The sequence below is a fragment of the Chrysemys picta genome, chromosome 1 (genome assembly GCF_011386835.1).
Source record: "Chrysemys picta bellii isolate R12L10 chromosome 1, ASM1138683v2, whole genome shotgun sequence".
NCBI classification, from domain to species: domain Eukaryota; kingdom Metazoa; phylum Chordata; order Testudines; family Emydidae; genus Chrysemys; species Chrysemys picta.
In genome coordinates this window covers 101,537,737-101,562,625 of record NC_088791.1, presented here as the reverse complement: position 1 = coordinate 101,562,625, position 24,889 = coordinate 101,537,737, and the positions used below count along the sequence as shown (strand labels likewise).

At 44.0% G+C, this 24,889-nt stretch overlaps 1 protein-coding gene across 2 annotated transcripts in view; it reads right to left on the bottom strand.

Moving 5' to 3' along the window:
* Positions 1-23,077, bottom strand: part of PAH (phenylalanine hydroxylase) — a 58,886-nt gene extending 35,809 nt beyond the window's left edge. Inside the window, exons 1-2 of one of the 2 annotated variants that reach the window (XM_024108419.3) lie at positions 22,922-23,077; positions 13,108-13,215 (exon numbers count right to left, since the gene is read on the bottom strand). In XM_024108419.3, the coding sequence (XP_023964187.2) occupies positions 13,108-13,215; positions 22,922-22,942 (129 nt within the window). In that variant the 5' untranslated portion in view covers positions 22,943-23,077. The remainder of the gene's footprint in view (positions 1-13,107; positions 13,216-22,921) is intronic. The other variant, XM_065565226.1, reaches the window with a different exon arrangement.
* Positions 23,078-24,889: the final 1,812 nt, after the last annotated feature.

Genomic DNA, 24,889 nt, shown 5'->3' with positions numbered 1-24,889 from the left:
TGGGAACAGGTGCAAAAGGTAGAAGAAAAACTGATTTAGTCTAAAAAAAACTCCTGCTAAAACTCAAGGACTAAGTTAAAATCATGCTTGGTAAAAATAGAAGATGTGGAACTGGAAATTAATCAATCAAAATTGGCGTCAGATATTAGGCCTAATTAGTGGACAAAATAATGAAGGGATGGGCTATTCCCTCCATTACCTTGTAGGTCCTTAAAGAAAGACTTTGGAGGGAAAAGAGAAGAACAGATGTATGCTACAAGTAAGCTTCATGATCATGGCTGCCTCTCCCATTGTTTCTGGGACTCAGGATCTTCATCATCCTGATGCTGAGAGATGTCCTGAGCAAACCGGGCCAGAGAGAGAGACCCAGATGACACCACCACCTGTACCAACTCCAGCTGAATCCCAAACACCACCTGAGATGAAATGGGATCAGACTTTAACAACGGCAGCAGCTTCAGCTCATGTCAACTAACTTATTCTCTTCCCTCACCCCCCACAAGAGGACAGTCATTACCATCTTTGATACCATTTAAGAGACTGTCGAACATGGGGGGGGGGGTCCTTCTAAAAATGGAAAGGGAACAAGGGATGCTGTTAAAATAAAAGCCTTACATTTCAAATGCTTTAACTGTTCTCCCTTTCTTTTCTGTATAAAAGGTTAAAAAGGATGTTTAATGGTGGGTTTGCCATGGTGCTAAGCAGGCTGAGGTCTCTGCATACCAAACCCTAAACAATGTTAAACAAAGTTCAATGTTAAACAGTGACTGGGTTGCATTAACACCTTTGGCCTGTATGTTTCATCTTCTAAATGAATACAACGGGGGCCACACAGCAATGATTTGTCCAGGAGACTTTGGAGAACAAACAATGGAGCAGGCAGCCAGCATGCGTGCCACTCTTGTGACAGGTCAGCTCTGCTATGCTTGCTTCACTCCCTTTGGAAAGTCTTGGGCCTGGGGTGCAGGGTCTTGAAATGCAAAGGGACCTGGTGCCAACATGCAGGACTAGGGTGGGCGGGCTGTTTTGTACCTTCTCACTATTTTATCTACCCACACTAGTCCCGGTGCAAGCTGGCCTGATGTAAAAAGCAAAAGGAGCTATTTTGCTTATTATAGTCACCTGTCCTCTCAAGTTCTACTCATCCAGCTGCACCACGAATGCACAAATACAGAGGAAATACCTATTGATTTGCTATTGTGTTGTACAGCAGGTTGTTTCTAGTTCACCGGGGAGGCAGAATAGACTCCTGCTGGTTTCTTTTGGTCAGACTAAAAGAGGATGTATACAAGTCAAATGTCCACCTCCTTTATACCAATGTAATTCTGGAATAACTCCACTGAAGTCAGAGAAGCTATTCTGAATTCGCATCTGTATAAGTGAGACCAGGTTCTCTCCCCCTTCTCCACTGATCCAGGAGTAGAGGCCAGAAATTGGTCATATTTGGCCATCTGATAATTCTTCAGTCCTTGGCTTGTGGAAATCTGGCACAGCCAGCTCCTACTCCACTCCCCATCTGTTCCTGACATACGGTCTGTTCAGAGGTGATGGAAGGGGGAACAGTAATTACGCTTACCTGGCAGAGTTTAAATCAGGCTCTACAAGGCCCTAAACTGTACAGGGCCAGCCATGAACCAACCTCAGAAACACAGAGGGGCAGCCAGCTGTCTGGTAGCCCTCTCTCCACCAATCTGCTCCATGCCCAGCAGATACTAGGCATAGCAGAGACTCTGGGGCAGAATGCGAATGCGGTCCAAACGATCTGAAATTCTGCTGCATTAAAGGCTCATGGTGCTTAAATTACTCAGGGTCAAAATTCACCCTGAATTACAAGCTGAAGGCAGAAAGCAATGCCTTTATTTCAAACCATCATCGGGGGGGCGGGAATTGAATGTGTAGCTTTTGAACTGTATATATCCCCATCATGAATTATGTAACTTTACCTATCCTTAGCAATATATATATCTCATCACACACACACACGATTTTATTTTCATTTCTATTAAAACCAGTGCTCTTAACTACAAAAACATCCTTTACTGATTACATTGTAAACAGAACTGATCTGTATTTCTTATGTGCATTTCTATTACAAGCAGTAGTTTGCGCAGAGGAACACAATACAGAAAAACTGTCCTTATATGACAGTTTCTTCCATAGTTGTTGTAACCATGTTGGCCCCAGGTTTGAGTAAGAAGAGTTGGGGGAGGTAATATCTTTTATTGGACCAACTTCCGTTGGCGAAAGAGACAAGCTTCCTTCAGTTGAAGAAGAGCTCTGTGGAGGGCATTCTTCACTTCCTGTCCTAAAATCTTGTATAATGCAAAACAATAGACTCTAGGATGTAGTGTTATATGCTCTCAAACAATTTTTGCCTTTCATTCAAGAGATGCCTGCATCTCAGCAATGGGCAAAGAAAATTATGTGTCTATTATATATTGTTGTCATTTTGTAAAGAGTGCTTTGGGATCCTTTTGGAGCCATATAAATGTAAGTTACAATCACTGTTTTAGAAACAGAAGTTCAGTCACAGAAATTGACCCCTCCCAATTGATAGTTTTGCATAAATTATGTTTTCAGATGTTTTGTATTGGTAATAAACATCTTCACTTCAAGATCTTTACAGCAGCTCTGTTACTTGAGTTTCTAGTCAGCACCCAATTTCATTTTGGTACAACTTCTCCACCTGGTGTCTACTGATGGTATTGTAATTATATGATTCAGAACTCAGTAGGATGCAGTCTGTGTTGCCAGTTCTTGCAATTTTATTGTTAGTCTCATGATATTTGATGTTTTACTTAAGGCTCCAGGAGCTGGAGCCAAAAGGAGAATTTGGGGTTTAGTGGGTTTTTTTAGGTATGTTTCTAGCCCTCCTGGTTGCAGATGAATGCTTGTAAATGCGACATGAGTGTCCTCTAAAAGCTCAGAAACCAGAAGGCAAAAAGCAAACAACACCTCCTGGGGTGTATTATTTCTTTAACTTGTGCCTTTACTGCAATTGCTCCTCTCGCCTATTGCATCTGTGCAGAATCCCCAGGGGGTGGGTACATCCTGGCCAGTCCCCCTCCTACCTCAGCAGGCCCTCCTCCTGCCTTCAGCCTGCTGTGGAAAACCCGCTGCATAGGGGCCTTCCTTAGGGGGATTTATGGCTCCTTTGCAGCACCTTTGTGACTATTTGGCCAACTGAAAGAGGCTTCAACACAAGTGAGTTCCCTGTCAGAATTGCTCAGTTGCAGAGATGCTTGTAAGCATATAGCTGTCTGCCTTGCATTTATTTAAAGGCACCACACTTGCCATTTATAAGTTCATCATTATCACGAGATAACAGATTTCACCATTAGGGTCAATGATCGCTCTCAGTTTGCGCTATGTAACCCTCCAATCTTCAGTGGGGGTGCCAGAAAAAAAAAGTAAGCATCTAGCTTCATGGTAGCAGAAAAAAAAGCCTGAAAACATGACCCAGGTGTAGCCTAAGGGTTCAAAACCATCAAATGAAAAGAACCCAACATTTATGATTTTTAAAAGTCTCATGATTTTGAAGACAGTCATGATTTGGGGGAGGGGAGAGGAAATCAGTCTCATGATTTTTGAATGATTGGAATTGGCAATACTGCAGGTGTCACTGGTAGTAGATGTTGGCCCCTCATCAACAAGTCTTTTAACAAAACATCATTGAAGAGGTTACATTTTCACATGTGTTTTTCACAGATATATTAGGAAGCCTTAAGGGGGAGTGATAGTTCTAGGCTACTGTTTCCAACAGTGCATTTGTGTCTTCCCTCTGTGAGCTACGTGCCCCTGTACTCGATTCTTAAAAACCAAAGACAGCTATAAAAATCCATCTGTAGCTTGTTTCCATGGCCTTTGTCACTAAGCGACCTCAGACCTATCACAACATTCCTACAATATGGCTGCATAACTACTGAATCTTCAGGCAAACACTGAGTAAAAACTCCCAGAGTGAACATTTCCATGTTCTTTCTTACCAACTTTATATACAATTTTGTGCTGCGGTTTTTACCCCTGGCTAACTGTGGGCAATATTTGAGTCCCATTAAAAGGGAAGGTTTTCAAAAAACCACACATGACAGTTAAGCAGTTGATTCCCATTGAAAGTCAATGGGAGTTAGGAGCCTAGTGCCTTTGAATATCTTCCTCAAAGTCAATGGAGAGAGACTTTCTTTTAGGTCAGGGAGAGTTCATTCAGGCTGTTTAAGGCATGGATTCTCAATTGTCTCTATACTGCAACCCCCTTTCCCATATTGGGACCTCACCCTCACCCCCTCCATGACATCCCTCTTGTCTAGCTGAGATCTGCCAGGACCCCTTCCATTCAGTAGTGGGGGAAGGGCAGAGTGGTCACAACCTCCTGACACCTCTTGGGAGTTGTGACAACCATCTTGAGACCCTCTGTTCTCAGGCACTTATCACAGCAGTGTCTAAGTGCCAAAGCCCATGAGACCAGAGTTTGCTGAATATATTAAATACAAATTAAATGACCACGAAACATGCAGCTTTGTACAAAGCACACAGGGCTCTGCCCCTTCTCTCTACTGCCCGGCCCATTCATGTGGCAGCCAGCTAAACTGAGCCGGCATGCCCTGGGAAGTAATCTGCCTTCCGTGTAAGGCTAGTGCAGATTTCTCTCCCCTTGGAGCAAGGCAGAACCAGGAACCAGATAGTTACTTTGGCTAGGTCTACACTACAGGGGGGAGGGGGGTCGACCTAAGATACACAACTTCAGCTACGTGAACAGCGTAGCTGAAGTTGCATATTTTAGGTCGACTTACCTGGCTGTGAGGACGGCGGCGAGTTGACCGCTGCCGTGCCGCCGTCGACTCCGTTTCTGCCTCTTGCCGCGGTGGATTTCCAGAGTCGACGGCAGAGCGATCAGGGATCAATTTTATCGCATCTTCACTAGACGCGATAAGTCGATCCCCAATAGATTGATTGCTACCTGCCAGATCTGGTGGGTAGCGAAGACGTGCCCTTTGAGTCACAGTCTGGTTCCTTGTCTGCTCCTGAGAGAAAGGAGCTATCCACTGCCCCTTGCTCAGGACCTAGGGCAAGGTCACAACTGAGCCTACCTCGTCCTCCTGTGGTTTTGTGAATGGTATTTCCAAATGTCCTTTGCTTTTAATAAAATGAAAAAGCAATTAAAAATGCCCAACATTGAAACGAAACATTTCATCTTACCAGAAACTAATATTTTTTCGTCTTTTGTATCACCGAGGACCCCACCCCTTTTTTTTTAAATTTTTTTGGGGAAAAAACCTCAATAATTTGCACAGCTCTCGTTAGCGCTATCCCAGTACATAACAGTGCTTTCTGTCTTGAAGTTAAAAGCTATGAAATGACCCCTCCGCAGTGTCCAAATCAGGGCAGCAAAGGAAGGGTTTAGAGCTGGTGCATGTTGTAGTGGAAATAGGTATACATAGGGAGTTGTGTGTGCACTGAAGGGGGAGAGGTCTGATTTATCCCACTAATGTACTGAGTTAAATTCTTTGGGACAAATTGCTTTGCAAAACATGCCTGTGCCTGCGTAACCTGTATGCTTTTCCTCTTGTTTTGGAAACAATCCAAAATTCAGCAAAAGCCCAATACATTCATGATGGTCAAAGAGATAAACTTCAAAGTAGTCATTATTTGTTGAACACAAAGCCAACTCCCTAAACAGAAAAAAAAATTACCACAGTCATCTTTGTTGGCTCAGAAGGCAAAGGGTCTGACTCAATGTTACCATTTACTTCTGGGCCAGGTTCAAGTATCTTTACTCACATGATGTAACAACTTACTGCAGGAGTACAGCCATGTAAATCAAAGGTGCTGCACTGTGCAAGCAAGGCTATCAGAGCCTGGCCCTTAGGGCAAAGTTCTGCTATTTGAAAAGAACATTATGCAACAAAATCAAAGTGATTCCTATTTGAAAGCGAGGTAACATTTTGCAACATATTGTAACCCACACACCTCCTGGATGTGGTGTTCCGTCCCAGCTAGTGGCATCAAGACCACTGAGAGAAAGAGAAAGCAATTAATGAGTCTGCTCTACAGACTTAGCTAACAGGCATACAGCTTTTAGCTCATGCACTAAGTTCCAGAGACCCAGGTTCAAACCTGCTGATGACCAGGTCTGTCAGCATTTAAAAAAAAAAAAAAAAAAAAAAAAAAAATGAATAATATTGTTTTACTGGTAAATGTTTTAATCCATCTGGCTCTGGGCAGGATTTTCCTTACCTCACATGGCCAGTGTTTAATCCATCCATGGTTTTCTGCACAGGGGTTTTTTTTTTGTTTGTTTTTTTTGGCCTACCATACTGTAAAATCATTCCTGTGGTCAAAGCCACTAGTGACGTCCTACATGTTTCTTTACAGCATAAAAGCAGATTCTGCCACCCTTACTTACAATGGGCAGTACCTTGCTTTGCACATAATCCCATTAAGATCAGTAAAACAGGATGAATACTATTCACCATGACAAAGGCTGGCAGAATCAGCTGCTATTGATGGTATGTGATTGGTCACCTTAGTCACAAGGTACTACTTCTGCTACCTGACTGGTTGACTCCCAAATCCACAAACAGCTTTCAGATCCCAACTTCCAAGAGAGAGAGAGAGAGAGAGATGAGTACTTGAGAACAGACACAGGGGTGTCACAGAAGAGGAATGGTCCAGTGGTTAGGATGCTAGCCTAGGACACAGAAAGTCTGGACTCTGTTCTCTGCCAGAGATTTCCTGTGTGATCTTGGAAAAGTCACTTAGTCTCTCTTTCTGTGCCTCAGTTCCTTTCCCCTTCTGGAAAATACAGCAGTGTTGTGAGGACATTAAAGATGGTGAGCTGCTCTGATGTTACACTAATGGAAGCCATATCAGTTCCTGAAGAAGATTTGCATGCACATTTGCAGCACTTCTCTTTCCACAAACATTCTGGTGAATAACAGTTCTTACAGGCATAATCTCATCACCAATCCACTGCTTACTGAAGTTAAGGGAAATACTCCCTTTTACTTTAATGGGAACTAGATTTGGACTGTAGTAAATAAGGACAGGGAAACAGGCTTCCTTTCATCCCCCAAACGGACTGCCATGGTCTGGTACTCACCTCTGGGGTAGGCATGGTGGATACATCGAATCTGGCTCAGGTTAGGTTTGTAACCACTTGCTTATAACGGTGGAGCTGGAGTCACAGCTCAGTTTAAGAATGAGCCTCTGACTCCATGAGGATTTGGCTCACCCTGCAGGGCAGGATGGGTTGGGGGGCTCACTGGGAAAGCTTCTGGGGGGTGGAAGTAGAGCCGGGTAGCAAACGGTGGCAGGGCTGGGTCCTAAATGATGCTTGAGGAACACATGCACTCAGCCAGCCCGCTGCCTGGTTCATCAGCTCAGCTGGTCGATGACTCCTTCAGTGCACCATTCTAGTGTTCCATCTGGCCGTGATGTTTTGTCCCACAACTTACAAAGCATGGGACAAAACACTAGGGCTAGATATTCAAGAGAGCTCAGCATCCCACTTGCACTCCATGTCCTGAGGTCTTCTGAAAATGTGCCCATTTATTTTGCTGCCTAAATGGGAGCGAACTCTCTTGGAAAATCTGGTCCCAGTTGTGCATGCTGAGCACTTCTAAAAACGTGGCTCGACGCCTGTTGCTGAAAACCAAGAGATTCCTAGTTTAAAGGGATACATGGTCACCCTGCCCATGCACCCCATCCTTTGGTGTGGACCAGAATGGTTATCCATGTCAGCTGATTGCACTTCTCAGAGTCACAGACCTGACTCTGAAAACTGATTGAAAGAATATAAATCAGGAATAAACATAGGACAAAAACAGATCTACCCAATCGTGGTTTGAATGTAAAGCAGTCAAACACATCGAAGCAGTTACCATAGAAATGATTCAACTCTGGTGGTAACATTCTAGCAGATAAAACACCAATTCCTATCAATAGGAGGGGTGCAGTGCACTTCTGGAGACAAATGGGAATTGTACTAAAACAAGAGCTCAGTTTCAAAGCACAGAATTACACAACAGCACCTATGGACAGTCCCTCAGCCACAGACATGACCTTGAGGGCTCTTTGTATACAATCAATACAGTGCACCCCAAGAGCACATTGAGATTCCCTTAAACTTGGTGTCACAGTTGCAGGGCTAGCTGCACCTCTAGCCCCTTTTGGGTTGCTCTGAGTACATCCCCTCAGGTGTCAGGCCTCATGCCCTTACCTCCCCTGGGGTGAAATTCTGCAATATTCCCATTCCTAGACTGGGCTCTGGGCTTCAGTAACATGTGTATCAACCATGCTTACCAAGCAGGTTTGAATAGGATCAGCCTCTGCAGCTCTTCCCTTCAGGAATCTGGCCAGTGGGGTATACAGTGGCTAAGCCACCTTCTTAAAACCAAAGTCTCATTTGTTTAACTGTAGGAACAAAGCTTTGAGAAAACAGATTTTAAAAACTATCATCTACACTAATGCTGGTGTTACCTAATGGCTTTACCACCCCCTGCCAGTAACCTAGGCAGGCCTAATTCCTCTGACACCTCCAGCAGGTGCCTGGGTTGCAGTCTGGTTCCCCCAAACAATTTTACCTTGAGGCAATGTTCCTTTTTAAATATGCCAAAGATCTTTTGATATCCTGTGTTCATGGCTATAATAGGAGATGCCTGCCCTGCCATTCATCCTTCTGACAAAGTGTGGCTCTGCAGTGTCCCTTCCTACCCCCAATTAGGGACTCTATAACAGGGTGGCTTGCCCTGTGGGCTAGAAAGCCTGGGGCCAAGCCAGCCTTGATTACAAGATGAATGACCCAGAGAGAAATCAGGTCGTTAAAATATAAAAGGCAGCAGGAAGCTGCAAGGGAAGAGTGTGACTGAGAGAAGTATCTGAGACTACCAGAGGTAGGAAGCCTGCCAGTAAGCTACGGAAGCCTAAGGGGAGATTGTGTGGCTCTGGAATGGATGATTGTTCTGGACTTTGTTCTGTTTTTGACAAGCTTTGTTGCCAACTTGGTGGAGAGTGAATTAAAGAATTTGGGGCTGAGAAGGTGACTAGCAACTTTGTGAATTCTTAAAGGCCCTGATGAAGGGGAAGTAGAGGCAGGTGGTGGCCAGGGCACTACAGACTCCGTATAAGAATTACAACAGGCTTACCTGTGTTTGTGCCCAAGCCAGCCTTATTTATTAATACAATCTCACATCATCATTTCCCCCTCCCCCAACAGAAAAATTTACCCTATTCTAAACTTTTATGTTCAGCAAAAATAGCTCTATCGCCTTAAAATTCTTCCAGTTCACCCATTCCTGAGCGCTTCTTCCTTGAACTGTTTTAAGCCATATTGGTCAATGCTTAAATATCCCACTTCCACCACCAACTTTGTGGCCAGGTGAGCTCTCTCCAGACTCTCCTTCTGGAGACAAATGTCTTGTCTCAGCATATTATGTTCCCTGCCACCTTTCCCCAGATGCCTGCTGACTGCTCCCTCTCCCTGGAACAAGCTCTTCTCTAAATGAGGGACCTGTGGTCTGGATGAAATTATGGTAAAGTGGGTGCCCAACTGGTTGAAAAACCATAATCAAAGAGTAATTATTAATGGTTTGCTGTCAAACTGGGAGGACATACCTAGTTGGGTCCTACAGTGATCTGTCCTCGGTCCAGTACTAGTCAATATTTTCATTAAAGACTTGGATAATGGAATGGAGAGTATACTCATCCACTTTGTGGATGACATCAACTGGGAGGGTTTGCAGGCACTTCAGAGGACAGAATTAGTCTCCAAAGTAACCTGGATAAACTGGAGAATTGGAGAAATCAACAAGATGAAATTCACTAAAGACAAGTGTAAATTATTGCACTGGGGGGGGGGGGGGGAAATCAAATGCACAAACTACAAAGTGGGAAATAACTGCCTAGCTAGTTGTACTGCAGAAAAGGATCTGGGGGTTATAATGGATCACACATGGAACATGAGCCAACAATGTGAAGTAGTTGCAAAATAGGTTAATATTCTGGTGTATATCAACAGGTATGTCATGGGTAGACCACAGGAGGTAGTTCTTCTGCTCCACACAACACTGGTGAGGCCTCAGCTGGACTACAGTGTCCAGCTCTGGGCACCACAGTTTACGAAATGTGAACAAATTGGCGAGAATCCAGAGGAAAGCAACAGAAACGATAAAAGGTTGAGAAAACCTGACCTATGAGGAAAGGTTTCCACGTGTCCAGTTTTATTTGTCTTGAGCAGGGATCTGATAACCGTCTTCCTACATGCTATGGGCTGTTATAAAGAGGATGGTGATCAGTTCTCCATGTCCAATGAAAGCAGGCCAAGAAATAATTTGCTTAATCTGCAGCAAGGAAGATTTAGGTCAGCTATTAAGAAAAACTGTAGAAGAACAGATAAGTACTGGAACAGGTTACCAAGGGAGGTTGTGCAATCCCCACCATTGGAGGTTAAGAACAGGTTAGAAGGAACACCTGTCAGGAATGGGGTCTAGGTTTATTTCATCCTGTCTCAGTGGAGGAGAAAGGGACTAGATGATCTCTCCAGGCCCCTTCTAGCCCTACAATTCTATGACTTCTTATGATTAAAAAACACATTTCTTAATATTATACATCCTGCCACCTGTCCCCAGATGCTTCTCAGGACTCGCCTGGAGACAAGCTTCTCAAGCTCAGGAGTCTGGCTACCTCTTGCCAGGTTCACTCTCTTCCTTTTCTCCCCAATCAGTCTCTTTAATGTTATGCCTGAAGGGGTCAGCAGGCAGCCCTTTCCTTGATGGTGTCTTTCCCTTTATAAGGTCCAGGTGAAACAAAATGTAAGGCCAGAAGGGACCACCACATCATCTAGCCTGACCTTCTGTATATCACAGGCCACCAGCACCCATGCACTAATCGCAACAACCAAAATTAGACCAAAGGATTACAGCCCCCAGGTGCCTTCCCTTAAGCCCAGCAGGTAATCAGAGATGAACTGAACCCTGCTCCCTCTCAAAGGGGCTAATCAGCTTGTGACAGTTGGCCTTTTCCTGTCCTGGTCCAAACTGATTTTGTAGGTTGGCTGAAGAGGAGACAAAAATCACCACAGCTAATAGATAAGGGTCAATGTCAAAGCTATCACTCTCCACAAATTCTTGGGAGTTATCCTTTTCTTTCCTGTTTGTTACCCTCCCCGCCCCCCCCCCCCCCCCCCACACACACACACACTCTCCTGTTGATTTAACCCACTATAGCCACACAGAAAACATGCCAACAGCCAGGCCAACACACAGTAGTCATAAATTATTACAGAGCCGCTCCAAATGCGTCACACTGGTCCTTGAACCACAATATGAAGAACTCTGTGGGGGGCTGGGCTTGGCTTTAGTAGGCAACAGACTCATAGAATGCAGACTCTGTTCCATGGAACAATTTCATTTGAACCATATTTTGTAGCCTTTGTGTTGGCTTCCCCCCGCCCTCTTTCATGCACAAATGTGGCATAGTTTTGAACAGATTAATGAGGCTTAAACATGCCCGTAGACAACCAGAAATCCATAGATTTCTTCCATGTGCAGTCTCCATTGAGAAGGGCCCAGGGACCACCACCAGGCCAGACATGGTGCCTGCAGACAGGCTCCCCAGTAAGAAAATATGTCCCCTGTACACCTTCAATTGAGTCAAACAGATGTGACCAACAGAGCCATTTCTAACCTGAATACCAAAGCCATTTTCATCCCTCTGTTTCATCCGGTGGAAAGGGTGAAAAGAATGGAAAACCTGCTCCTTTGGCTGAACTCCTATTGAAAGTGGGGGCTGGGTAGGCCGAGTGTAAATGTCATCATGTCCCCCATCTTGGACATTGTCAAATCCCCTCTGTCCAGACTCTGTTTCTCTGGTATTCAATGGTCATGGCCTTGGTGGGAAGGGAGAGGGGTCAGAGGGAAGAGTGCTGATTATAGCCTCACCCCCTTCCAGACTCAAGTCTTTCCTCATAAGATCATGCTGATCATTCTCTTGTTACCATTCTTACCACAGGACGGGGATATGGAAGGGATCAACAGGAGCATGGCAAAGTGTGCGGAGATGGGCACCTGGGAGCAGCGCAGAGTCACTGTATCTCTGTGCAAATGTCCACACATGGAGTTAACCGTATGTGTAAACAACCCCTCAGATGTGCATTTCCCTAAGAAGTGGAAATACCGTCAAAGGGCCATACTGCTATCCACAGACTGACACTAGCTCTGTAGCTATGTACGCCCCTTCCACTTAATGAATTGAAGATGTCTTGGGACATTTGTTTCCATTTGTACTATGCCACTACAGTACCCTTTCATTTACCAGTCAATTCAATTTTCTAATAGAAAATATGTAGTCTGCAGTTCATTACAGTAATCTGCCTAAACAATTGCTTGAATAATATTAATCAATTGTTTCAAGTTCTATAAACCAAAGAAACCAGTGGATTTGCTTGGGATTATGTCCACAGCCCTCATGTCACAACTAAGGCTGTCAAAGGTGTCACGAATTCCATGGGCTTTTTTAAACATTGTCCATGACATTTGGGGAAATGTGTGTGGATAACGTTTTAACAGCAATGCAGCTCCTTTCTTCTCACAGGATCCCAAAGTGCTTTTACATATCCTGGGCCCGATTCTCAACTGCCTCACATCTTGTGTAGCTCTAAACACCTGTGCAAAGTGGATGTAAAATGCTGCCATTCTGATCCGATAACATTTTACACAGAGTCTGCACTCAGTGACTACACAGGGTGCAAGGAAGTGAAGAATCAGGCCCTATTATAATCTCTATACATTCATAGATATGAAATATAGGGAGACATCCACAGGCACGTCAAATGCAACCACTTCTAGGGTACATATTTTGTTTGCTAAATAGTTTTCTAAGAATGGGGGGGGAGCAGATATTTTTTAACCCTTGCACAAGTTAAAAAATGATTGAAGAGTTGGTTTTGAGGGTCTTTTTTTTAAAAAGTCATCTCTCAGCTGAAATTAAACAAGGAAAATTTGAGCCCAGAAAAGAAACAGCCCCAGCCCTTAAGTCAGGATCATGTGAAAACAGGGGGTAGCATTGAAAGTCCTGACATTTTAAAGACATAGAGAAAAGCAAAATATTTACCTCAAATATGCGCAGAACTTTAGCCAACGCCCCAACCTTTTCTTTCAGCAAGAAAATCAAAGAGATCATATCATTTTTATATGTGTTTTCTTCAATGTACATAGTCTCCTGAAAGATAAACAAACTCTTTTAAATTCAACTATACAGGTAGGGCCCTATTCTGCTCTGCAGTACGTCCTCTTTGCCCTCCTCCAGCGACTCAAAGTGGACTTACTGCTGCCTTAAATAGACATCTGAGCATTACCCCAGCATAGGGGGTGTGCCACGGCAGAGCCAAAGTGTACTCTTCCCATCCCAGGTTAGCATAGGGAGCTGCTTCTGCTCGTGTAAATTAGAACAGCATTATGGCTACTCTGATATATGCTGGGGATAAGCCACCCCTTCAAGGAAGTACCACGATTGGTGTCATTAAGTCCCCAACAATGTCCCACTTCACCTTTCAGACACACCAAGCTCACTTCATGCACACTTGAGGATTTAACGTTCTTTTTTCTTATATATTGTGAAAAGACTTTCTTTTAGATTTTCCTTTCATTAAATCATCCCCTTAGGATTCAGCAGAACTACATACACACATATACATGCAGAGCATAGAGCCATCACAAGGACTAGGCACCACTTATACCCTCAAAATAGCACTTCAGAGATGACTTTCACCCAGGGTGGGTACCAAAATTAAAGACATGGTGCAGCAAATGTAAAAAGTCAGTGAAAGGCTGAATGAATAGTGACAGATGGTAAGATATGCTTTCATTTATATTCATTCATAACATATTAAGTTTTCTTCCTCAAACAATTAAGCACAATTTCTGCTATGCACTAGCTAAGGTGTGCCTTGCCCCCATTACCATGGGGAGATTGCACCTCACAATCTTTAATGTATTTGTCCTCACAAAATGCCTCTGAGGTAGGAAAGTAATATTATCCTGATTTTACAGGAGGGAAATTGAAGCACAGAGGCCCAGATCCTCAAAAGGTATTTAAATCAAACAGGAGTTCAGCACTTAACTTAGTGAGATTTTTGAAAGCACCTAACCAAGTGCCTATCTGTATCTTTAGGTGCCTAAATGCCTTTGGAAAAATCTGACACTAAGTGACATGCCCAAGGGCACACACAAGAAGCCTGTGACTGAGCAGGGAAATAAACCCAGGAGTCTCAGACTAGCACCCGATTCACAAGACCATCCCTTCCATTTCTCTCTCTAAGATATTCTTCAGAACTGTATTTTCGGGGTCATCTCCAGAGATCTTTCCTCCTGCAGAACTTCTACTAAAAATCAATGAGAGTTCGGTGTAAGAGAAAAACAATGCCAGGATAGAGGCCTTGCTAATAGCAAAGACAGAGTCTGCAGCCTTTGGTTCAGCAAGGGAATCTGGCTTTCCTTGGGCCTCCAACACTGCCCCTGAAGTCAAAAGGGAAGGCCTCATGAGGGACAATATTTTCTGGTGCAGTGATACACAGAACAATGTTCATTTTAAAAATAAAATATTGTTACTTCTCCAGACCAGCTTTTGTACTTGTGTTAGACTGTGCACTGATCACTAGAGGCTGAGGGAACATTTTCTGCCAGGTGCCGCTCCCTTTGGGATGCTCAAATGGCACAAAGAGGATTCTCCCAGTATGGGGAGTCTCCAGAGGGTGAAGGGCTGGTATAGATTGTAAGCTATTTGGAGCAGGGACTGTCTTTTTGTTCTGTGTTTGTACGGTGCCCAGCACAGTGGGGTCCTGGTCCAGGACTGGGGCTGCTAGGTGCTACAGTAATACAAATATAGCACCTTTCTGATGAGGCTTTCAAAACACCTTACAATCATTAACTAACTTTAGATTACGACACTATTGCATGGTAAGTAAGGGATATAGAGAGGTCACTTCACCACAGCATTAGGGGGTAAACCAGCAGCTGTTTCATAGCAAACAAACAACATTAGGTAATAGTTTAGGATGGGATGTGAAAAATACCAGTACCAGGGCAAACTGTTCCAGCTTTAACTCATCCTCCCAGTTGCGCAAATGAGCATGGGATCAAAGCGCAAATAAGCATGTGATTGAGGGGTCTGGGTCTGGATGGTTTGGGGAGGTGTGGGTAAAAACCATGTGTAGAGAGACAGGCTAAAAGACTACAGCGTAAAGGAAAGATTGCCATCTATTGAATCATCAACACCACTTCCCACAACATGTGTGTTTTCTGGAGCCTTCTCATACAAATACTGACCCCTTCCAACTCTACTTAGCTTGTGAAGCCTGAGGGAAACAGCAGTAGTAGACAGTATGGCAGCAGACTAATGAAAGCCATTCACACAAGAAGCACTTGTGTAAGAAAAATGTCAATATTCTGCGCGATTTAATGAGGAAAAATTTTAACAATGAGAAAACAATTCTAAAATATTAGCACCAGATGAGTTTGATGTTCTGTATGCAAGTCAGCTTTTCTTGGGAAAAAACAAATCCATTACACCAACGTCAGGCAAGTGGAGAGGGCATTTAACTTGAAAATGTTTTAGAACACAGCCTTTTAAAATCCAGGCAACAGTGCAATTAAAATAATATTTAGAACCCTGTACAGATCTCCGTAATAGGCTCAGATTAATATGTCTAACAAAGGAGGAAGTTGTGAGTTGGCATGGTATATAATCAGAGGTGCAAAACCTGCACAGTAGCTATAAAAACTGATAGTTTTAGATCATGTGACTTCAACCGTGTACTCAAACCCTAATAAATTCCCTTTGGCCCTTAACTTTAATGTGTTGAATCAAGTCTTTAAAAAAAAAAAAAAAAAAAAAAAAAAAAAAACACACACACACACACTAGGAACCGAGGCTTTTCTACTCTTGGAAATTGGTAAAATTGTTTTGCAGTGTGCAGGTCTTTATACCTCAGACAATAGACCAGGGGTTGCAATAGACCAGGGGTTCCCAAACTGTGGTTTATGTAACAGTGGTGGTACATGAACTTGTGGGAAGGAGTATACTGTGACCAGGGTAGGCTGTGCCCTTTTAGGGGTAGTGAAGACTGGACAGGCTCCTTTAAGGAAACAGGTATTCAAGGGAGCAGTAGATTAGCCAGAGGAGTCTCAGTCATCATGTAGCTACTGTCTTAACTTAATGGAACCCAGCTGTTAAGTGACTCCAAGAGAGAGAGGGGAGATAGCCTGCAGAAGAGAATTACAAGGGAGCTATTGTGTCAAAATTAACTACATTGGCTAACCCAGCAGAATTAGCTACCTTGATGTTCTGGAGCATGTCACTACTCCAGCAGTTTGAGCAGCGCAGTGACATCTCCTGAATCCCTTGTGCTCATTTTGCCCTTAACTGCCCTCAGAATTTGCTACTTGTTGAAAACAAGGGTACCAGGGTGGAAGCGGGAGGGAGTGAAAGGAGGCAAATTGGATGGGGAAGGATGGGCAGAATTTGTGCAGCAGCCAAACAAACAGAGGAGGGTAAAGGGGATGGAAGGAGTGGAGGAAGAGGAGCAGATAGGCAACACTGGGGACAGGATGAATGAGCCAAGGTTTAAGCAGGAGGAGTTGTGTTGCCAGACAGTGGCAGGCAAGGGGAAAACTCTGGGAGAGTGAGGGGTTAAAGGTTGCTGGAAATAGGGTGAGCCACCTGCAGTGGTTGCCAAAGTAGGATGTGGAGGGCAGAGGGGCTTGTGTTCCTCTCTGGATGGTCCATATCAGCTAGGGTGACCAGATGTCCCAATTTTATAGGGACAGTCCCGATATTCGGGGCTTTTTCTTATATAGGCTCCTATTACACCCCACCACCTGTCCCGATTTTTCACACTTGCTATCTGGTCAACCTAATATCAGCACCCCCTCCTCATGATGTTAAAGGCATGGTGTTAAAGGCATAGTGTAGCCTAGAGCCCAGACCCTTGAGGATTTGAGCTCTAGGAGTCTGGATTCAGTGGAATAGTTTACTTACACACACGCACCCCACAAACATTCATCATTTTCATATATTTTTTAATGTTTCAAAGAATTCCTTGTCAGTTTTCATAAGTGCAACATGTCTGTAAATAGCTTTATAGCATTTCTCAAATTTGTCTTCTCTTTATTCTGATTGCCTGAATTGGACTTCTCTCAAATTATCACATCTCACAGTGTTAGCATAGCACTTTGTTATTGTAATTTTCAATTTTTATTTCTAAAGTTTTAATTTTTCCCCATATGATAAATTCACTCTGTCTTCAAAAGCAACAGAGAGTCCTGTGGCACCTTGAAGACTAACAGACGTATTGGAGCATAAGCTTTCTTGGGTGAATGCCCACTTTGTCATGCATCTGACTCTGTTGCTTTTTACAGATCCAGACTAACACTGCTACCCCTCTGATACTCTGTCTTCAGTTTCCTTTGATTTTCCAATGAGAAGTCCCTTTCTCAGCTGTTATTTTGGTCTATATTTTTTTTTAATTTCATCACTTATGCATAGATCTTACTTCCCACATATTCACTAAGGACACTTCTCTATCTTATTTGAAACCCCTCTTATGCACTAGAAAGTTCTAATATGATCCATTTCAGTGGTGGTTTTCATTCTGGAACGTTTACTTTTTGTTCTGCTAAAAATCAATAAAGTTTTTTTAACATTAAATATTTTGTTATTTCTTGGACAACCCTTCATTTAAGAAAAGGGGCAAGGCTTTGAAATCTTAGTAATGAAACCAACATATGAGGTTGGATAGTTAGTGTGTTATGAATTTCAGATCCTTCCTCTATGAAGAAACTGGAAGTTTGGACAACAAAAGTTCCTCTACACAAGAGACAGCAGGATGGGCATAACTATGGGGCACTCATCCTCAAAGCATGCAATGCCAAATTTTGACTGTTAGTTTATAACTTATACATAATTAAGAACTATTAGTTTGCATAAATGTATCTGGAAGATGGAGATAGTAGCAATGTTGAAACCACAGAAGACACCCTAACAAAAGTATGGAAGAAAAACAGTGACTTATTTAATGGAATAATCAGATAATTACTTTGTTAGCCATACCTACTGAAGCCAGATTTTGTAAAGGTAAATATTTCAGTTTTGAAGAAATTGCATACTTAAAAATACAAATGATACTCTATGTATAGAAGTTGTATTTTAGTGTTCATATGTGAGAAGACTCAAAAAATGCTGTTGTAGAAGGTACTGGTGAGACCTCATCTGGAATAATATATACAATTCTAGTCAACCAAGTTCAAGTGAGATGAATTCAGACTGGAATAGGTGCAGAGAAGGGCAAAGTGCAGATGTTGGCCTGTGATCTGATCTGCTGAGATAATCACAATGAATTGCAGGGGTCTGCAAGCCTACACATCCAGCCTAGAGAAAGAGGAAGAGGTCTCCACCCATAGAGAGGTAATAGCGAGAGGCCTAAAACGAAAAAGGATGCCTTTAAGGAGATTGAGAGGGGTCAGAAGTGCAGTTAGTCCCAAACTATGAACTTATGTTCCCTTGTTTAAAGAAAAGTATGCTTGTTTATAATTAATGTTGACATATGAAGTAATATACTTGTGTATATAATCCGTATCTTATATTTTTAAAAATCCGGTTACATATATCCATAGTTCAGATACCCCATGAACTACCCATGGCACAAAATGGGTGCATGGGGGTGCAGCTAAAGTTAAGTGTAGGAAGGGAGACAGAGAGAGAGAGAGAAAAGAGTAGCTCAATCTGACAGAGGAGGTCCCCATCTGTTAGAAGGAGGTACCTATGGGAGAAAGCTTGGAGGTCACTAATACTGATGTGGAAGCAAAAACTGATTGTAGTACCAGAAGCTGCTATGAATAGTAAATTCTGATGGGTAGCTGTTTTCAGGGCCTGGATTCTGGTGGGTGGAAAAGCCTGCTTCAATCACAACTCAGCCCCAGGAAGGTCAGCTGTGGACTCCCTTAACCCGGAGGAACAAGTTGCGAGTCTAGAGACCAGGCCAAGAGAAGACCTGTGGGAAAGACCTCACTAGCGAGGCCAGAGACTGGCAGAGCTCCCTGGCTCAGGAAGAAGTGGTGAGGAACCAGAAAACTGAAGCCTTGGAACAAGAGTAAATTGGAGCTGAAGGTGCTGGGTGCTCAGCTGAAGCTGCTGGGTGCTCCACTTCTAGCCAAGGCTTCTCTCCTCCTTTCTGGGCCTTCCCTACCCTTTTACATCTCTCTCACACACGCACACACGCACACACGCACACACGCACACCCTGCACCCCAGCCAGACCCCCCCGCCCATAGGCTCCGGGGCTGGAGCACCCATGCGGAAAAATTGGTGCTCCCCATCCCAGCTCACCTCCGCCTCCAGTCTGCCTCCTCCCCTGGGCGCACCGCGTGCCCGCTTTCCCCCCCCTGGCTCCCAGTGCTTGCGCTGCGAAACAGCTGATTTGTGTGGCAAGCCCTGGAAGGGAGGGGGGAGGAGGGGAAACACGGCGCGCTCGGGGAGGAGGCGGGGCCAGGGCGGGGATTTGGGGAAGGGGTTGAAATGGGGGCAGGGCAGGGGCAGGGAAAGGGAGGAGTTGGGGTGGGGCCAGGGGGTGCGAGCACCCACCGGCGCTGGGGAAAGTTGGCGCCTATGCCCCTGCCCTCAGTCTAACCTCATTACAGCTGGGTGGGAAACTGTTTTCCTGTTTCATGGAACCTTTAGTGATTTCAAAAGTTTTCCCGTTCTGCTCTCAGAAGAAAAGGAGACCTTTTGAAGTTTTGGTTTGTTTTTAAAATCAAAAGGAGAGGGAGACCCACCCAACCCAGAATGTTCCAGTCTTTTTAATCTCTCCTCATAAGGAAGCTGTTCCATACCCTTAATGATTTTTGTTGGCCTTCTGTATACCTTTTCCAATTCTAATATATCTTTTTTTGATATGGGGAGACCAGATTTGTATATAGTTTTCAAGATGTGGGCATACCATGAATTTATAGAGCGGCAATATGATATTTTCTGTCTTATTATCGATCCCTTTCCTCATGGTTCCTAACATTCTGTTAGCTTTTTTGACTGCCGCTGCACATTGAGTGGATGTTTTCAGAAAACTATCCACAATGACTCCAAGATCTTTCTTGAGTGGTAACAGCTAATTTAGACCCCCATCATTTTGTATGTATGGTTGGGATTGTGTTTTCCAGTGTTTATTGATTTTCATTTATCAACACTGATTTTCATCTGCCATTTTGTTGCCCACTTTGGCACATGCTTAACTCTATGCACATGAGTCATCTAACTGAACTCAGTGGAACCATTCACATACATAAAGTTAAGCACATGCCTAAGTGTCTGAAAGATTGAAAACTAGAAAGCTTGTTCCTCATTCTAGGTGTAAGTATGAAACAATTATGTTCCATATTGCTCTCTCACCACTGGGTCCTATTAGGAAAGATGCTCCTAAAAAATATTAATATATAAAAATATAAAATATACATATTATTAATGTAAGTATGAGCACTTAGTTTTCTTATACTTTGCACAGTTTATTCATGTTGAAGAGTATTTCCTATCTTTTGAATTCTCAGATAGCTAAGCACAGCAACTTTGTTTTCCTTTAATTAATATGAATAATAGTTGAATTATATTAAACCTGTCACAAATGACTGTCTATATGCCTCATGGGCTTATGAGATTGAGTCCCTAAGAGCATGCCACAAATCCACTGGATGGTCCTGGGGAGAAGATTTTGCATTTGGAGCCTTAAATTATTGTTACCTGTGTAAAAAAAAAAAAAAAAAACCCACAAACAAACAAACACACACCACAGGTAACCAGTCCTAATTAATTTGCATCTGTGGAGACTAAGGACAATCCAAAAGAGCTCTAGAATAAATTAAGTTCAGCAATTTTCTCCCCATTCTGTCCTTTTAAGGCAGTAAAATAAAAGCAAGATGGTTGGCTTAAATACCATTTTGGACCAAGCCACCACCCCTAATGCAGACAGCATGTTGTTGTTTGGACCCAAGTATTTTGCAAGGAAGTGTAATACCAATAGGTTGAATGTTTTGCTTAGAGGCTGCTGTTGGCCTTTCAGGTACACATGATGTTCCAAAATTTGGAGATCCACAATGCACATCTCAGAGGAAAAATATGACTCATTTTGAAATCTGCCATTCATTATCAGCCATTTTAGAGTTCATTAAATTAAGAATGAAGAGTAAAATCCCAGCCCTATGGAACACAATTGAAGTTTTGCCTTTGACTTCACCGGGGCCAGGATTTCACCCAACGTTACTAAACTCCAGAGTTGGAATATTTATAAATGGAAAAATATTCCTACTTCAAAACATGACACAAGTTCAATTTTTCAAACATACCTAAGTGACTTAGGACTCTAAGTTTCATTTTCAAAAGTGACTCAGGCACTTATGAGCCTAAATCCCATTGACTTTCAAGGAGACTTAGGTTTGTCAACACTGCAACTAAACACCCGCAGCTGGCCAGATATTTGAGTTCAGGCTGCAGCATGAGCTCTAAGACCCCACAAAGGGAGAGGTTCCCAGAGCCTAGGCTCCAGCCAGAGCCCAAATGTCTACATTGCAATTTTACAGCCCCGCCAGCCCAAGTCAGTTGGCACAGGCTGGCCAGCAGGGCCAGCTCTGGCTTTTTGGCCGCCCCAAGCAAAAAAAAAAAAAAAACCTGCCGCAGGTGCAGGGGGACTGGCTGGGGGGGTGGGAGAGGGAGCGGGTGGGAGAGAGAGAGAAGGGGGCAGCCAGGGCTACAGCAGGGGCGCTGCCACGTGGCCCCTCCCGCTGCGCCGCCTCCTGCCGCCTGCCACAAGGGCTCCGCTCCGGTCGGCGGGGAGGGAAGGAAGAGGACTGCCCTGCAGGGCGCTCTGGTTCTCCACACCGCTGCCCCCTACAGGGCGGCCGGAGCGGAACAACAAAAAAGTGGCCATGCCGCCCTAGGATTGGGCAGAATGCCGCCTCCAACAATCTGCCGCCCCAAGCACCAGCTTGGTGCCTGGAGCCAGCCCTGCTGGCCAGGAGTGTTTAATTGCAGTGTAGACACACACTTCTGCTCCTCAAGCACTTTTGAAAAAAAATGGGAGTTAGACTTTTAAGTCACTTGAGTACTATTGAAAATTGTACCCTGCCTTGATCTTCTGTGAATTTCCGTTTTTAAATTGCTGCACCTTTTCGTTTTCTTTGCAGTTCCACTCTGATCTTGATACAGTTGCACTAGGGCAAATGAGTGCCGAGTTTGGCCCAAATAATGTACCTATACCACTGAGCATGGACTACTTCTCTCACTTGTTCCTACAGTAAAAATATTGCCCACAGCTTAATGGCATGTGCTTCAGCCGATTGTCATCTACTTTCGGAAGCAATGGATTCAAAATAGCTGCAACAATCAGAACTTTTTTTTAAAGTAGCAAGAGACAATAAAAACCCAGAATTTAACAAAATAATCCCTCAAAACCAGTAAAGAAGTTGGCTATCATAATAGGCACTGTCTTCTTCTAACACATATTTTTAAATCTCCAGTTTCTTTCTGGTCACTTCTTTTCTTATTCTATTTGCCATATATACATAAATACATTGGCAGTGGTCTTATGATGTTGCTATAATGGCTCTCCTTCATCTCTGTTTTACTGTTTGATTTTTGTTACTACTGCACACATATAAATATAATTTACAACAGAAAAGTGCATTCACTGTCCAAAAGGGAGCAGACTGGGCACCACAACTACTGATACAGTAGCCTTGTTTCCTCACATACCATAAGTGAATAATAATATGCCGTGTCTCACAAACACAGTACAAAATCAGAGGAGCAAAAGCCATCCATCCTCCCCAGAGAGCAGCATCATTTCACCTGCCAGACTAGATACACCTGCCTATACCACACTACTTACCTGAAAAGGATCTCCATTCATTTTGCAAACCTCTGTGTCCAGGCTTTAAAGCTAGTAATACTCAGGCTGCAATGCACTCTTCTCTCTGTAGAGAAAGCCTTCTGACCTTACTAGGTTTGACAGATCTGTGCGGTGCAAAGGTATTTAAAGTTTAGCATGAAAGGCAGGTCCAACCCCTCCTCACGCTTTCCCCCCTCCCTCTCCTTCTCCAGCTGTGTGTGGTTAGAGGGGGCGTCTTCCCTACACGCCCCTCTCCACCCCCTGCCAAATTCTGGCACCAGAGTCTCAAACAATTCACATGTGTGCAGTGAGAGCAGCAGAATTCAAGCCTCTCCAGGAGTGTCTTGTTAGCCACTCTAGCATATGGTATCTATCTGTGACCCACATGGACAGATGGCATGGTTTGAATTAAAATCCCTTCCTTTTGGTTAATATTGTATGCTATGTTCATTTTAGTTGCGCAAAGGGCTTCATCTTTTGTTAAGCAGTTTCTGATCCATACATTAATGATCCCTGGCTTGTGTGAGCATTAGACACTGTTTGACATTATACAGGATTTACAGCATTTTCTGTTTACAGTTGGATCTGCTTTAGTAAGCAAGTGTGTCTAGGGAGATACCCTGAACATAGAGAAAGGCCACAAAGAGAGGATATAGGAAGAGAACTGTGAAAGCTGACATGAAGGGCACAGGAATATCAGAGTGCTAGGGTGTTGCAGTACTGAGAAGAGACTATGTGAGATGGATCAATATGACAAGAGAATCATGGAGGAGGGCTGTGATTGGTAATGGGATCTGCATAGAACAGCACAGGACCAAGCTGGGAAAGAATGAGAATAGGGGATGAGGGAATGCTGCAGAGCCAGGGCCCTATACAAGAAAACAGGAGCAATATTCAGGTGCATTTTGATTACGCTGATTTTGACCTGATTTGACTAAATGATCTGAGGCCCTGATTCTGCAATTTGTTACATGCTCCTGCACCCAAAAAGTGCTCAGTGAAGACAGTGGGACTCTACCAATGGGCAGCAACCTGCAGGATCAGGGTCGAATAGAGTGCCCCTCTCACCATGTGATACCACCACAGCTGTGGTCAGCACAGGCACAAGGGAAATCCTGAGATGATGGGGGAAAGAGGTATCCCGGGGGATCCTGAGGGGAGTGTTGGGGAAGAAGAGGAAGTTATGGGGAGGAGGGATCCTGAGGTGATTGTGGAGGGAAAGGAGGAGCCCTGGCAGAGCGGGTATCCTAAGGGGATTGTGGGGGAGAGAAAGGGAGTCCCAGAGGAGGATGGATCATGAGGAGATTGTGGGGAAGGGGATTCCCATGGAAGGGAGAAGATCCTGAAGGGATTGGGGGGAGAGGGAGGAGAATCCCATTAAAGGGGGAATGCTTAAGGGATTGTTAGGGAAGAAAAGGGGAATCCTAGGGGTGGGGGGAGATCCTGAGGTGATTTGGAGAAAGGAGAATACCAGGGGAGGAAGGATCCTGAGGGGATTAGGGGAAGGGAGTCCCTTGGAAGGGGAAAGATCTTGGGGGGGTTGTGGGGAGAAGATGGGGAATCCTGGGGAAGGGGGAGATCCTGAGGGGTTTGGGAGAAGAAGGGGTCCCCGAGAAGGGGGTATCCTGAGGAATCACCTCCAGTGGTGTCAGAGGCAGGAAGGGGGAGTGTCAAGGAGGGACGTCTCTTAGTGTGCGTGGATGCACGCATCTTCTGAGGCCTTGAGAGCCAACGGGCCCAAGCAGGGAGTCAGTCCTGGTCTGTGGAACACAACCCACCAGTGTAGGGTGAGTGAGGGGCAGACTTGGCCCCAAAATAGAATATTTTCACCAGCCACCTATGATTCTTTGCCTTCTTTTGTCCTGACCCTTTCCTTCTCTTTTGTGTTCCTGTATGCCTTCAGTCTTGTCCTACTTCTATTCTCTTATCCTATCTTTTCTTCTTTCTTAGGCCTTCCTCTTATTCTAC